Source organism: Asparagus officinalis, chromosome 10 (genome assembly GCF_001876935.1).
Source record: "Asparagus officinalis chromosome 10, Aspof.V1, whole genome shotgun sequence".
Lineage (NCBI taxonomy): Eukaryota > Viridiplantae > Streptophyta > Magnoliopsida > Asparagales > Asparagaceae > Asparagus > Asparagus officinalis.
The window spans coordinates 4,064,102-4,080,588 of NC_033803.1; the positions used below are offsets into that span (position 1 = coordinate 4,064,102).

At 36.1% G+C, this 16,487-nt stretch overlaps 2 protein-coding genes across 2 annotated transcripts in view; one reads left to right on the forward strand and one right to left on the reverse strand.

Annotated features, from left to right (window-relative positions):
• On the forward strand, positions 8,266-10,926 carry LOC109825182 (UPF0548 protein At2g17695). The gene is made up of 3 exons (XM_020391955.1): positions 8,266-8,569; positions 9,317-9,521; positions 10,582-10,926. Exons 1-3 carry the CDS (start codon positions 8,331-8,333, stop codon positions 10,774-10,776), a joined length of 639 nt encoding a protein of 212 aa, XP_020247544.1. The 5' UTR covers positions 8,266-8,330; the 3' UTR covers positions 10,777-10,926.
• LOC109825181 (prolyl endopeptidase-like) overlaps positions 11,309-16,487 on the reverse strand; it is a 5,988-nt gene continuing 809 nt past the window's right edge. Inside the window, 11 exon segments of the mRNA XM_020391954.1 lie at positions 11,309-11,715; positions 11,806-11,919; positions 12,544-12,679; positions 13,143-13,206; positions 13,296-13,371; positions 13,449-13,829; positions 14,405-14,998; positions 15,075-15,237; positions 15,716-15,786; positions 15,880-16,080; positions 16,184-16,403. Of these exon segments, the coding sequence (XP_020247543.1) occupies positions 11,650-11,715; positions 11,806-11,919; positions 12,544-12,679; positions 13,143-13,206; positions 13,296-13,371; positions 13,449-13,829; positions 14,405-14,998; positions 15,075-15,237; positions 15,716-15,786; positions 15,880-16,080; positions 16,184-16,403 (2,086 nt within the window). The 3' untranslated portion in view covers positions 11,309-11,649.

Consider the following 16,487-nt stretch of genomic DNA (forward strand, 5'->3'; position numbering starts at 1 on the left):
AAAAAGAAGAGGATTAGCTCCTACAACGAAAGCTACATCAAATAGCTTTCGGGTCGATGATCGAAACATACAGTCGATAGTTGGCTTGTAGAGAGCTATGGACGAATATTCATCTTTAAGACACTATGGAGGTTGATTCCCGTCTAACTCCTACAACGAAAGCTACAATCAAATAGCTTTCTGGGGTCGGTGAATGAAAGTTTGCGAATGGAGGGCTTTTCACATAGATCGAGAAGAAGTTACAATTCAACGACACTTCCGACGACGGATGAAACTCTATTCAGCAGTCTTCACAATCTACAGTGAAAGTTACAATCTGACGACTTTCACACTCCACAACAGCTAAAAGCCAGGATTACTGAACAATCGGTCCTTGCAACGCTCTACAGAAGAAGTTACAAGTCAAATGGCTCCTTCTGAAACGCGGATGTCATCCCCCGCGTCACCAAGTTTGGAAATGAGGCGACCCTCGCGGTCGTCAATGCACAAGCCAAACGAGCGACCGCCTCGCGTTCAATGGTGTCAGCTACACCCCACTTCGCGTCTCAATTCAAAGAAGCACGAAGTTGAGTTCTGAACAAGCCAGATTGGGGCGTTGACTCAGCATCAAACAGGATCGAACGGTTTCCAAAACCGTTTATCCCACGTCCTGAGGATTTTCACCACACGTAGGAGCGGTATGATATTAGGGGTCAGTTACACCGCCTTATCCCCTATAAAAACTCAACGAACTCAACTGAGTTGGAGGTTGGATTTTTGGCATCTAAACACAGCAGGTTGGATTCAAAAGATCTAAACCATACAGGCTCGGAGATTTTCGTTTCTCAAGCAAACTCATGACAGAGTTAAAGGGATCGGGATTTTTGATATCAGATCAGAGGTTGGATTTTTATGCATCAAAAATCAAACTCTAGTTGGGAGATTCGGCAACGACAGCAACGAAATCCTCGGAGATAGGATTTTTGAATCAACCTCAGAAGATCAAATCTGAGAGGATTCTTGGATAATAGAAAAACAGCTTGATCTTTAACCGAATTTTTGGTTCCAACAACTCTATTCACAGAGTTCAAATTCGTTCAGAGTTCTTAAACTCATTCAGAGTTATTCATAAAACTTTCCACGAAAGTTCATCGTTCCCACGAGATAAAGACGGTCGGATCGTCAACGGAGAGCAAGTTCGACGCGATCAATCGAAGGAAGCACTCCATCGCTGCCAAGAAGAACCCAGTTTTAAACAAAGGGGAAAACCAAATTCGTTTTCCTCTCTTTTGTAATCAAGTTGTAACCGAGATCAAAGGAATCAAAATCACATTTTCTTTATTCTCTTCTTTGCAATTTTCTCAACATACATCAGGATAGAACAAGTCTTAATAGCCATTAGGAAAGAACCAAAACTGAATATGGTGCAGCAAGAGCTGAATTATGTCCGCCAGAGGTATAATGCTGGAAGCTATAAAAACCCTGGTCCTAGTAAACCATAACCGCGAGAGCCGAAAATCACAACAGTTCAAGAGAAAGAAAGTACCTCGCGGAGCCTGCTATAATTGTGGAAAGTTCGGGAATTTCAAGCCTACTTACCCACAAGGTGAAAAACAGGAGAATAAGGGGGGCTATAAGCATCCAGAACAAATGGGTACTAGTAAAAGAGAATTTGTCGGTGTGACGGAATACAATGTTATGATGACGGATATCAACGGTTGGTGGATCGACTCCTGTGTGATTAGACATATCGCAAAGGACAATAATAGAGTTACAGAATTTACCGAGCTGAAGAAAATAGAACATAGAATCTATATGGGAAATAATACATATCTAAATATAGAAGGTATTGGTTCATATAGATTGGATCTTAGGGACAATATTTTTATCCTCAAAGATGTGTTCCATACACCAGGAATTCGGCGCAATCTGATCTCTGTTCCCAGCTTGATGAGGAAAGGACTGGAAGTTAGGTTCTACAATAACCGGGTTTCTATAGGAAAAAATAATAAAGTGTATGCTATGGGAAATTATGTACCCGAGCATGAATTGTGCATTCTTTCAGTAGTTTGTAATAATTCTGATAATAAAATTTTGAATTTGAACTACTTATCCTATTATATTTCTGAATCTGAATTATGACATTCTAGACTAGAACATGCTAGTATTTCAAAAATAAAATAAATTATCGGAATGAACTTACTTCCTGCACTATCTAATATTCAATTACTACCATGTGAACATTATTTAACTGGTAAAATGTCTAGAAAACCTTTTATTAGCGGACAAAGGGCCAAAAACTTTTAGGGTTGATACACTCAGATATTTGTGATCACCTAAGTATCAAAACTCATAATAATAAAGAATATTTTATTACTTTTATAGATGATTATTCCAAGTTTGCACACTTTTATCTTATATCTAGAAAATTAGAAGCTCTTGATTGCTTTAAGAGATATAAGACAGAAGTTGAAAAACAACTTAGAATGAAAATTAAAATTTTGAGAACTGATAGAGGTGGAAAATATAACTCTAAAGAATTTGAGAGTTATCGTATTCAGCATGAAATTAAAAGGCATACAACAATACCGTATACGTCACAACAGAATGGTGTTGTTGAAAAAAAATTTAGAACATTGCTGAATGTAGTTAGATACATATTGTCTCATTCTAGTCTCTCCAAAAACTTTTTGGGAGAAGCATTGCTACCTGCAAACTATATTTTATATAGAATTCCCACCAAATCAGTTGTATCTACACTTTATGAATTATAGAAGAGAAGGAAACCTAATCTGAGTCATCTCAGAAAGTGGGGATCTATAGCACATGTTCTCATTCCATATCAACTTAGAGATATTTTTAAGTTGGATTTTAAAACAATAAAGTATAGATTCATAGGATATCCAGAAAAGTCAAAAGGTTATAAGTTCTATAATAAAGAAAATGTGTTATTGAAAGCAGAGATGCTACATTGCTCGAGAATTAAGAGGAAGAGAAACAAGTTCTAGAGGAAACATAATCTCTAACTGTAATATATGATTATTATTACGATGTTGTTCCCACTAATGACCCTAACATTATGAATGAACCTAACCTTAAAAATGATAAAATACATATGAAAAATAATGTACCTCATCAATCGGTTGTAGGCAACAAAAGACCAAGAACAAACCTTACATAGATGGATAATTACTATTTATATTCATGTGAGTCATCTTGTTTCTCGGTAAATATAGAAGAACAAGATCCCTTAATATTCTCTGATGCGATAAAATCGCATGAATCAGCTTTATGGCTAGAATCCATGAGAAAAGAACTTGATTCTATAAAAAAGAATAAGGTATGAGAGTTATGTGATCTACCGAAAAATAGAAAAGCCATAGGATGCAAATGTGTGCTTAAAAAGAAATATTGTATTGATGGATCTATTAATAAATTCAAAGCACGGTTAGTTGCTAAGAGTTACAACCAGAAGGCAGAACTAGATTTTCAGGAGACATATTCTCTTCTAGATAAATTTACATCAATTAAAATTATTTTGGCTATTGTTGCATATCTTGATTTGGAGTTATTCCAAATGGATGTTAAAACTACATTCCTTAACGGAGAGTTAAAGGAAGTGATATCTATACAACAACCTGAAGGTTTCCATGTGAAAGGACAGGAACATAAAGTTTATAAATTAATAAAATCTCTATATAAATTAAAACAGTCTTCTAGACAATGGTATCTCAAATTTTATGATGCAGTCACTAAACTTGGTTTTATTCAAAATAAATTAGATAATTGTGTATATGTCTTGAAAAGTGGGAGAAAATTTATCATATTATCCTTATATGTGGATGATATATTGGTCACTGAAAATGATATAGAAATATTGAATAAAATCAAGGTAGATCTCAGCGAAAAATTTAAGATGAAAGACATGGGAGATGCATAATATATTCTTGAAATTCAAATAATTCGAGATAGAAAGTCTAGAATGCTAAGTTTAAACCAGGAAAAATATTTAAGATTAGTTGTTAAGAGGTTTGGAATAGAGAATTCCAATCCGATGCCAACACCATTGGTCATGGAAAAGAGATTATGTAAAAAGCAAAGCCCTAGAGAGGAGCAAAAGCCATTAGATCTTCCTTATGCTCAAGCAATTAGAAGCTTGATGTATGCAATTGTAGGCATCTAAAAATGCCTATAGGTGTCTACACGTAGCTCGAGATGAAGAGAAGACGATGAACGTCATCATCCAAGTCAAGAAGGATTATCCGAGTGGCCCACGGGTTGTCGGCCAGTTCCAAGTACCCACCGCACTTGTCGGTCAGCTCCAAGTGCCTGTCGCATTTGTCGTTCAGCTTCAAGTACCGTAAAGAAGCTAACGAATGCATGAAGCAAGTTAGCGAAACGTACAAGTCAACAAGACAAGTAAATACGTAAAACGACAGAAAATACAAGTCCTAAAAAATCGTAAAGTGCCAAAGAGTTCAGCCAATGCTAAATTTCCCGCGCCAACGCAAGACAGCGATCGCTGACCCGCGCCAACGTGGGTCAGCAGAAGCTGACCCGCGCTAGGGGGTCAACAGAAGCTAACCCACGCCAGCGCGGGTCAGTCGAGGCTGACCCGCACCCCCCGCGGGTCAGCAAGACCTGCCTCGTAGTCTTGATTCTCAAACGCGTTTTTGACGGGTCTTTTGCTGTTTTCTCGAGATTTATTCATTCCTAAGTATCTCAACTGCTTGAATATCATCCATAAACGTGGTTAGACTGTTATTAACTGAAGATAGGGTCAAATCATTCATTTTTATCCAAATACCTCCATCTGGTGCCCTATAAATACAAGCTTAGGGCTTCCATTCTACGGGGGGCGAATTATTATCAAGAGGAGGAGATGCTGCTGGATTGAAGAGTCAAGGAGCACGAAATTTCAGAGGAGGCTAGCTAGATCCCGGCGAACTTCGGCATAAAGAAGGAGTATTTCAAAGGATCCGAAGCCTCATACCCCCTTTTCCTTGAGATTAGGCTTTGTCTTAATCTTGAGAAGAGTACTGATTTCGCTTGGTCGATATCAGTACTTCAGTGAATACTTCCTTGGTGAAATACGAGATTCGATTAATTATTCTGTCAATCGGATCCGGTCCGTAGGCGGTCCACGGATAAACCCTGGTACAAGCAAAGATTCCACGCAAACAACAATAGGCGATAAACATTCTCTGTTGTGTGTTGTTTGAAGGAGATTGTAATTTTCTTTTTTTATTGTGTAATATCTTATAAAAAGATTGTCTTTTTTTGGATTTATTGTAATGACTAAAGTTGTAATGAGTTATACAATGAAGAAAACAATTTCTGACCCAAACAGTAATGTTGTGCACCAGACTTGATATAGCTTATGTTGTAATTCTAGTCAGTCAATATCAAAATAATCTAGGACCAGCACATTGAGAAGTTGTTAAAAAGATATAAAATATATCAGAGGTACATTGACTCATAGATTAGTTTTTCAAGCTGATTTGCTTGATCTCCTCGGTTACTCCGATGCTGATTTCGGAGGTGATAAAGATGATAAAAAATCCACTTCGGGACACTTGTTCATCCTTGGAGGAGGAGTTGTTTCTTAGAGTAGCAAGAAACAAGGGTGTGTTGTTAGATACATGTAAGAAGCTGAATATATAGCTTACAGTATGGAAACTACACATGTTGTCTGGATACGACAATTTTTGATTGATCTAGATCTTAATTTGTTAGAAGGACCTAATGATATTTATTGTGATCAACAAGTAGCAATTAGGTTAATCAATAGTGGCACAAATAGCTCCAAAGAAAAATATATTGAGATCAAGTATCAATTATTTGAGATATTATAGAAAAGAGAGAAGTCAATGTGACTTATATCCCTACTATAGATATGATTGTTGATCATTTGACAAAAAGAATACTATCAATATCTTTTATCAAATATGTAAGTTTGATGGGACTTAGGAATAAATAAGTCCAAATAAAATTTCATGAATAATGAAATAAGAGTTACTCTCTATAAATAGTGGGAGTAATGGTAAGAAGAAATGTCTGATTTCACTGATAGTGAGAGGCATGTCACTTGGTTAATTTGGTCAAGTGGGAGATGTTATCTTGACTTGGTTTTGTGTGACCAAATCAACTATTCTCAGTTGAGAGAATAGTGGGGAAGTGGGTTTTGTTGAGAGAAAATCTCTCAGAGGCAGTTTATTGAGGGGGTAGAGATGATGGGTTTGGTCTCTATAAAAGGTGGAGTGTTCTCCTTGAGAAAATAACACAGAAACAAACCCCCTATCCATTACCGGTGCCCCCTCAAAAAAACCCATTGTTTTTCCCTTTTTGCATCTGCTTTCTTATCTTTGTGGGTAATTATTATGAAACTCCCTTTAAGTTTGGGCATTTATTAGGAAACCCTTTAAAGTTATCTTTGCATTGTAAAACACTCAGCCGTCTGAAAAACTGTTAAAAATACTTATATTTTGAAATCACCCTTTTCTTTTTCCTCTTAGGGCCTGTTCGGTTGTTTTCCGAAAAAAACAAGAAATGGAAATGTCACATTTCATTTGATATCATGACATTTCAAGAGTTTTCCCACATTTTATTTTTTGTGTTCGTTTCGCAAAGAAATCACCCCTTGAAACCGCCAAGTCACATAAAGAGACAAAAAAGCCGCAATAGTAACAGTGCATGTGTTTTCTATTTCTTGTGTTCGTTTGAACAAAAAAAAAGGAAAGAGAAATGGAAACATTTAAATAATCTGTTTAATTCCCATTCATTGTTCCAACAGTGCTTTTTAATATTAAAAATTCATTGAATTGACATTTCCAAGTGTTTTCAGAGGTTTTTGTTGTGAAAACACATTTCTTAAAAATGTGATGTGGCATCCTACGTGGCGTTTCATTTCTCTAAATTTCAAAACGAACCGAACTGAAGAAATGGAAAACCCTTGAAACCAAAAACCTATGTGGCACATGGGGGATTTCTTGAAATGTGAGGTGGCGGGTGTTTTCTCATTTTTTTTTTAGCAAACCGAACAGGCCCTAAAAAATGAGAAAACACCCGCCACCTCACATTTCAAGAAATCCCCCATGTGCCACATAGGTTTTTGGTTTCAAGGGTTTTCCATTTCTTCAGTTCGGTTCGTTTTGAAATTTAGAGAAATGAAACGCCACGTAGGATGCCACATCACATTTTTAGGAAATGTGTTTTCACAACAAAAACCTCTGAAAACACTTGGAAATGTCAATTCAATGAATTTTTAATACTTAAAAGCACTGTTGGAACAATGAATGGGAATTAAACAGATTATTTAAATGTTTTCATTTCTCTTTCCTTTTTTTTTGTTCAAACGAACACAAGAAATAGAAAACACATGCACTGTTACTATTGCGGCTTTTTTTGTCTCTTTATGTGACATGGCGGTTTCAAGGGGTGATTTCTTTGCGAAACGAACACAAAAAATAAAATGTGGGAAAACTCTTGAAATGTCATGATATCAAATGAAATATGACATTTACATTTCTTGTTTTGTTCGGAAAACAACCGAACAGGCCCTTAACATACTCTCGTTTCTCTCAAACTGAAAATTATACCAAATAGGGGCAGAATCAAAGGGCCTGAATATGACATACTTTGATCCTCAACACATTTTTATTTACCGACACTTGTGCTTGCATTTGACATGAAAAGAAGGGATATGAGGTTTTGCAAGAAATAACAGAAGCACTTTTAAGGGGTATTTTTAAGAGAAAATGACAGAAATCAAATGGGTTCTACTAGTTTTTTTTCCATAACAGAAGGTATCATAATGAAAAAGAACATTAGGGGTTTTTATGATAAATGCCCAAACTTGAAAAAGGTTTCATAATGGTTAACTTAGTTGGTTACCCTATTTTTTTTCTCTTCGTGCTGATAAGGACAAGACATTTGCACTTGGGCTAAGCCCACGGGATTGAGAAGCCCATGTAGCCATGATTTTAGGCTAAATAACACTTAAAATATGTTTTAGTTTTTATACACGTTCTTCACTTGTTTTTTCATGGTATTTATATGTCCCAAGTTGTTTAATTTTTGGCACATTAGTGCTCTCCATTATGTAACTGTAAATATTTATTAATATGACACTCACGATGCTAATCGAGAGAACATTTCATAATTTTCACGTTTGTATAATCTTAGAAAACCTAGGATATAAATATGTGGAGGGTATATAAGTGCAAAGCGAGTGAAACTATAAGGTACGCAAGTGCTATTTGGCCAGGATTTTATGCTCTTCTTTTCCCCCACTCTTTTCTAAATTGGGGCTGATTTTTCCGTTGGCACAAGTAAAAGAAAAAAGAGGGAAAATGGTTGCGGGTCTGCTATTGAGCTTGACCCGACCCTCAACGGAGCAGCAGAAGTCCTGCGTCGAGAGCTCCGGCGACTTCAACTACGGCTCATCGTTCCGCTGCTCTTCGTCCTCTTACGATGAAGCCGTGGAGAAAACCCTAGCTGACGCTGGGTTCTTCATCAACCGCTCTCGCGTCCTCCTCGGCTCCGGGCCCACCACCTTCAACCTCGCCAAGTCTGCTCTCCTCAGTTGGAGGTCAACCTATCAAACCCCAATCACTGAATTTTTTTTTTCTTCTAATTTTTTCTTATTTTGTTGGGTAAATTGCTGATTATTTAGGGTTTTGTTTATAATAGGAGTTAGTATAACATGTATTGAAATCCTTCAAATTTTAATTTGTTACACTCAAGAGGGTCCAGTGAGTTAGTATGCCTATGAGTATTGAGTAGTACACTAATGTCTCTGGTTTTATTCTTTACTCTTTATCTTCAGGAGATATATTTTGTCAAACCCAATTTTTTCTTTCTTTGAGGGTAAAAGAGTCAAAAATTCACTCAGGAAGTCTATCTGCAACATTAGAACTGTATAAGGGTCTATACACACTTATACAATATCACTTAGTTTCAACATTTGCTAATGAAATGCTCTTCTATTTGAATGCAACATATCTGCTATTTTTAAAAACAACCTTTTGAAGCTGTGAAAATATATAACCACACGTATTGATTGAAACTTGAATGTAATTGCAATGACATGAGACTCCAACTACGTCATACAAACGAACACTTATTTGCCCTAGGACTGACATTTTGAGAAGATAAATCACAGATAAGTTTCCTCCTCCTCACAAATTGAGTGGTGATCAGTACTAATAAACGAGGTGAGGGATTATAAGTGTTGTTGAGTGTATAAACTAGCATGATTATATGCAATTGACCCTCTATTTTGTTTTGTCTTTGTTTTTTGTTTTGTTTTTCTATGTAATTGATTTTGATTATTCAGGCATTTTGCATTGGGATGGGCCTTTGTGGATCCTAAGACTCCTGTTGAGAAAGGGACTAAGTTCTGTGTTTGTGTCAAGGAGTTGATTCCGTGGATAGTCATGCCTCTTCAAATTGCGTACGTGTCCCAAACATCACAAGCAGTGGCGGGGCGACCAAAGGGTTCTTTTGGTTTTGGCAGTGGAACCCTTCACGGCCATCTCCTGGTATTTGAATCTGAGCTTGTTACTTTTGTTTTTTTCCGGAGAATTTTGATTGGTATCAGTTGGAATTATTTTTGTAGAATGTGTCGTGGATGCATGTTAGGTGAGTGATACTTAGAAAAGGGAACTTGATAAAGTGGCGAATTCTAATCCTCTTCAATGTGGAGTGGACGGGAAGCTATCATATGATATTTTTCCTACTAGATAGTTGATGCACCAAAAATTGAAATTTCTTAGATCATTTTGAAACAGGGGTTTTGAAATTAATATACTGGTCACTGGTTTTCTTCTCTTGATACATCTACTCTCTAGTGGTGAGAGTTAATTGGGTAGTTTTTCAAAATGAAGAGACCACTTTCCAAATCATAACCTTCTAGTATTTAATGGATGACTGTAATTTGTCTTGAGTGAAAAGAGGGGATTAATGCAACTAAGAGTGATAATGTTAGTTGTATGAGAAATGAATCACAATGCTTTGGAGAAGGTCCAAAATCGAAAGTGAGATAGTAGATGAGTGTTTGTCAGATTGGAGAATTTAGAGGTAAGAGAAACTTTTTTGTATGAGATTTGTTCAAGAGTTGTTTTTGACAAGAACCGTAGTAGAAAGGTGTATGTAAGAGTCTTATGTTCAATGGTGTATAAATATTTGAAGTTTTGAGCATAGACATGTGATTCTAGGTGAGGTGGAGTATAACAACCAGAAAGGTTACATGCATATGCAATTATGCATATATCTCTTGTGGCCAATTATTTCCAACCAAGACTAGCCAAGTATTTCCTTTTGACTTCACTTCTTTGCCACCTCACTCTGGTCAGTATCACCTTGTTCTTATACACGATTACAGAATCATGTATCGACTGTGATACGCTGATAACACTTACTATATTCTTAGCTTTTGAAGAAACCCATGCTATTTTCTCCTCTTGAATTAACTGCCCCTCTGCGCAATAAGTGGATTGGTTATCATGTGTTCTTATTCTACTATAATCTGATTGTCTGCTTATATCTATCACAAGAAGTTAAACCTTAATTCTAACATTATGAGCAACTTTTTGGTTGCAGGCTGGGGAAGAGAGTTTCTCCATAGAATGGGATGAAAATGACAAAGTCTGGTATGAAATATTCTCCTTCTCAAAGCCTGCTCACTTGCTTTCGGCTGTAGGATATCCATATGTAAAGATGAGGCAGAGATTATTTGCTCAGCAGTCTGCACAAGAACTTCTTAATCATATCAAATCTCAACAACTAAAGGACTAGAGAGATCCAAAAAGTCTAACTGTACCCGAATTGTCCTTTCTATTTAATGTTTTAATGCTTATTGACATGTACATTAAACTTTTTCTTCTGAAATTACAATGCAGATGTAGTTGAAACAAAGGCTAAGGCAAATCCAAGCATGATTATTTATATTGAGAATTCCTGTAAATTTTCTGGATATGTTTCCTTTCTTTGTGATAGCTCTCTTCGAAAAGGATATCTTGCAATCAAATTATGGGATGATTCATGTGGGTATTCATGGCAGAGATATTTAAGGTTAGTATGCAAACAGAATTTGCAATGAAATCCTTAAGATTCAATACATCTTTTTAGTCCTGGAGAAGAAAATTGTCTTTGCTCGATAATACTTTATATGCACATGCTTTTAATCCTCAAAGTATCCTCCCTTTTTTTCTTTTTTTTTTCTTTTTTTCTTTGTGTGTGTGTGTGTGTGTGCAGAATAGATAACCAACCTCTCACTAGCACGACTGGAACTGGATCGACAAATTTAACATTACAAAGATACAATGGCTATGAGGAACCAAATAAACATTCTCATTCCAAAGAAAGGTAAATCAGATTACCCAATGTTCCGTTCTGTTTTGATTCTTTTTCCTGATACATTCGTGAGCATGATCATCTAAAACCCAGTTTTATGCATCTTTACAAATATTTTCTTCCGTCGCTATACAACTGTTTAATCGGGGCCTGACCTACAGAATTTGTCACTAAACTTGTTAAGGGACGCGGCGTTTTAACGTAAAATTGCAGTATAGGGAACAACAACAATCTAATGTGCAATGTCCCACTTGATGAGCTCATTGCTTTCATCAATCTATATCATGAAATTTCCATTTTTTGCTAGAAGGGGGTTCAATCGATCCAATAAGCTCCCAACATCTTGGCAGCGAAGCCATAGCGATCACTAGCTTCATCAATCTGTTAGTGGAGAAGAACATAGAGATACACCATTAATGAAGTGTGATGAGCTAATTTAATAGATTTTCAGATGGATTTAAGAAAAAAAACCTGCTTTTGGATAGAACGGCCTCCTCCATGCCCAGACTTTCGATCTATACGAGCAACTATCGGGTTCGTTTGTGGGCTTTTATCCACACTGTGGGAGAGAATATACTGCATTGTCTGTCAATGACGAGTATAGTATCAGATAATGAAGAAACAAATTTATTTGGACCTCTAAATGCTAATAAAAAATTTATCGGACAATAAATGATTGCAGTAACATATTCTCTTCCTTAAATAGATGTCAAAATGTAACCTAATACAAGAAGCTCACACCTAAATCACTAACAAATTCCTTAGAATAGGTATCATAATGCAAACAGGTTTTGTACATGTTTATAGGCTGCAATGGATCCTAGACTGGCTTCCTTAATCTCAGCCAGGTTTTGTACATGTTTATACGCTCCAATGGATCCTTAATGAGATTCAAAATTTTCACAAAACTGAATACCTGAGACTTGGTAAGATGTATTCAATGGATATAGTCAGTAGACTTGATTGAGTTTTACTTCCAATATTATAAGAAAAATGCAATACAGAACTCATGTGAATAGATCATAACATGGAGGAGGAAACAAACACAGAAATTATGCACTATATACTGTTAAGGATCAATTGCATTGTTCAAGAGCAGTTCATAGACATAAAAGAAATTAAAAGGATATTAGAGTCAGACAATTTTATCATTTACGAAAATTGAAATGTGCAAACTAAAATCTTGAGTGATGGAAAATAGTAACTCACCGCCAGTAACTTCAATGAATGCAAAGGCACAACACGATCATCATGATCTGCTGTTAACAACATTGTTGATGGGTATTGGCAACATCGATCACCAGATTTTTCCCAAGGTCTTCTGACATTGTGAAGTGGTGAGTATCTGCATAAGCCATGAACATAATGATTCAAACTTTAGGATTTTAAAAGAAATATGAAGCATGATAGCTTCATCATTGCATGAAAATTGTATTTGTCTCATGAGTAGGTGAATATTCGGTCTGACTCCAACAAATATTATTCGATAACTCAATGTAACCTAAAAATGTTTGAACCTTCAATTCAAACTAATAATCTACGATATCTTACAACTTTCTGAAGATACGATTGGTAAATAACAATAGAGAGTATGCAGGTAAATTTTAATGTGTGGTAATAAAAAACCACATTGATCGCAGTTACTTCATTTCATGTTCATTATGAAATGGACTGATATAATTCCCATAAAATATGTTTTAAGTGTGAAAATTAGTAGAATTTCATTTTGCATACATTTTTATTCGTAACATCCACTACGATCAATTAACTAAGATGAAACTTGTCTGATGAGAAACAATGTTTCTTACTTGATTAGCCAACGGAAATCTTCCTCGTTATCCGAACATCCAAATTCAGAAGCCCAGACATGCCCTGAATATGAAAATCATGTGAATGAGTTAAAAAATACCCATAAATGAAAAGATACTACCATAAAAATACCGAAGGAAGAAAAAACGAACCTATTGTGAATTTGTGGAAACGCAACATATCCATAACACCAACATGAGCAAGTGCACATCCAAAAAGATCAGGTCTCTGCCACCACAAATTTAAACCATTTAACAATAAACTTAATATATAGAATATATAAATGTTAAGAATTATAAATTTACCTGATTTATGCAAGCTGCAACTAAAATCCCACCATTACTTCCACCTTCTATACACAGTCTCTCAGGACTAGAATATCCACTAGAAATAAGGAACTCAGCTGAGGCTATGAAATCATCAAAACAATTTTGTTTCTTTGAAAGTGTAGCTGCATCATGCCATTCTTCACCATATTCTCCTCCACCGCGAATATTTGATAAGCAATAAATGAAACCTAAATTCTTTATGAGGACTATATGATTAATGTTGAATGATGGCGTGAGGCTAACATTGAAACCACCATAACCATATAGTAAAGCTGGATGAGATCCATCGAGAAGTATGTTCTTTTTGCAGACGATGAACATGGGGATTTTAGTTCCATCTTTACTGGGAACAAAAACCTGGCAATTTCACATGTAACGAAGAAATAAGGATCTAGACATAGAATTTGCATTTTGATGAAAGATACAGCTTTTCTTTATGAAAATAAGAAGAGTATAAATATGAAGTATCTCTATCATTGTCATGATAACCAGAAGGGTTAGCTGCGGATAGACCGCTGTACTGTTGTCCAATTGCAGATAGAACCCCTTGTAGTTTTATTCTTGAGGGGAATTTTGCGACTCTTTTGCCCTCAAGAAAAGAGAGTGTGTTTTTTTTTTTTTTTTGTACAAATGGATCTCTTGAGGATAAAAGTGTCAAAAAAATTCACTCAGGGGTTTTATCTGGGTTTTATCCACAATTCGTCAATAGTACAGGAGGGTTTATTTGTAACAATAGAACTATTGAGGGTCTATCTGCAATTGGGCGACAATGAAAGGGGTCTATCTGCAATTAAACCCTAACCAGAAACTATTTCTTATCTATAGGTTATATAATAAAGCCTCAAACCTATGGTTGTAATTTGTATACCTACTTCTGAAAAATAACTCATGCATAAATGATATTCTAAACATTATGCATGTATAACCTGTACCTGTTTAACCTGAAAATCTCTTCGATCAAACCCAGGAACCGAAACTTCTCTAAATATCTTCATCTCAGGAACTTCAGCAGCCAAATTGCACTTGTAAATAATTCCAGGAGTAAGAAAGCTAGTAAACCCGATAAAAGCTTCACTATCTCCTCGTCTACCAGCAATCACGGTAACAGTACCAATATCTATCGGTAAATCGTGCAAAAATTGTCCAGTTTGCAAATCTCTTATTTGCAAAGTATTCTTTACATCGTTTATGTAACATAATAAAACCTTGTTACCGTTAATAGCGCGTGCTGATTCTAATACATCCTTCTCATTCTCTGGCACAATGTCAGTCCAAGCTTCTGGTTCATTGAGATTTACTCGAACTAGTTTATATTTTGGGGCATTTTTATTTGTTAAGAAAGTAAATTCGGCACCATCATTTGATACATTTGTGTATCGTGCTTCAAAGTTATCGATGAATTTGATGAAGGGGAGTAATTGGTTGCTGCTCTTGAATCCTTGAAGTCCTTTGGGAAGTGAGGATAAGTTGCAGTAGTATAATTTGTTGAAGGATGCAGAACTTTCTTCAACTTCCAGAAGTAGATACTGCAAATGCAAAGGAAAATAATTAGCTGAGAAATATAGACAATATGTGTTGATATAATTAGGATGGTTATCTTACTTTTCCATCCAAAGTGATTTCAGTTGAATAGATGTACTTTGGATGGTCAAGATCTCTCCAGCAAAGTATATCCTCTGATTGATCAGTGCCCAGAAAATGATAGTAGAGTTCATGATTTTGGTAGGAATTTGTCTCTGTCCCAGCATCCAATTCACTCCCTTCCCTAGTAAATATATCACCAACAGACACAAAAGATGTAAACAACACAAGCAAAACAAAAAAAAAATGGAAAAAAAGGGGGGGGNTGGTCTTGCACGAAACACCCCTGAACTTTATAAATTAGAGAATATTCTATGGACCTTTTCAGTTAAACCCCCTGAAGTGGGTGGCATGTTTTGGACAATGTTTTCCCTATGCGCTTGATATATTTGTTATATTAACCTTTTACTCATCATGTTAATACCATTTATGACAATTTCCAGCGTTCAGGGGTCTTGTATAAATTTGAAAGTTTAGAAGAGTTTTCTCTATTTTTTAAAATTTATGAAGTTTTCATGCAAAATCCCCTAAAGTTCAGGTAGATTTATGAAAATTTACCCTTATATTATTTTTTTATTAGATAAGAGATCATTTAATTTGGGAAATGATATGTCTGCACAAAGAATCCTAATCCTTACTAGAACTTGATCATCACTACTTACTTGGGCTTAGGAAACCTGCAATAGAAGAACCCCTTGCCATCACGAGTCCAAGTAATCTGTGAGAACTTAACCTGCACTCCACCAAAATTTCAAACAAAACATCAATCAATTTCAGAATCAAACCCCAAATCACCACAAACAACTTGATCATAATCTACACTCACCCAAGAAATGCAATCATCTTCAACTCTCCTATCTTCAACCCTCATTACTCTAATAGTAGACCAATCGCTCCCACACGAGCTAATCCCATATGCTAAGTACTCTCCATCTTCGCTAATCGCGAACCTGTTGAGAGAGACACTACCATCTTCACTTAATCCGTTCGGGTCCAATAAAACCTCCGGTTCTCCATTCGAACCTTTCTGTATATATTTTTGAACATACAAAGTTTAGCATTTGCTAAACTTTTCTAACGATAATGTCGCTAACCAAACACTGAAAATTTAAATTTGACTGCAGTATTACCTGAACGCAGAGCACGTTATGGGCTTGGAGGCCGGTGTTTTGAAAGTAGAAGTATTTGCCGCCTCGTTTGAATGGGATGTAGAATCTTGGATGGTTGTAGAGAGCAGTGAGCTGATTCTTGAGCTTGTGTCTGTGTTCGCATTGCGAGAGCACAGAGTCAGTGAGGGCTGCTTGCTCCTCGACAAATTGCTTGGTTTCCTCCGCTTCAGGGTCTTCTAACCTGAAGATTACATATAGTTAGTAATCAGAATGTTATTTATGATTAATTCTTTCCGTAAAAGGAGGAAAAAAAATCATTTTATCC

What these genes read in the sequence shown, in the direction of transcription:
- LOC109825182 (XM_020391955.1), top strand. Translation starts at nt 8,331, where the DNA reads ATGGTTGCGGGTCTGCTATTGAGCTTGACCCGACCCTCAACGGAGCAG. An exon ending in TCTGCTCTCCTCAGTTGGAG is followed by an intron (nt 8,570 to 9,316) that starts GTCAACCTATCA and finishes TTGATTATTCAG; the next exon opens with GCATTTTGCATTGGGATGGG. An exon ending in CCCTTCACGGCCATCTCCTG is followed by an intron (nt 9,522 to 10,581) that starts GTATTTGAATCT and finishes TTTTGGTTGCAG; the next exon opens with GCTGGGGAAGAGAGTTTCTC.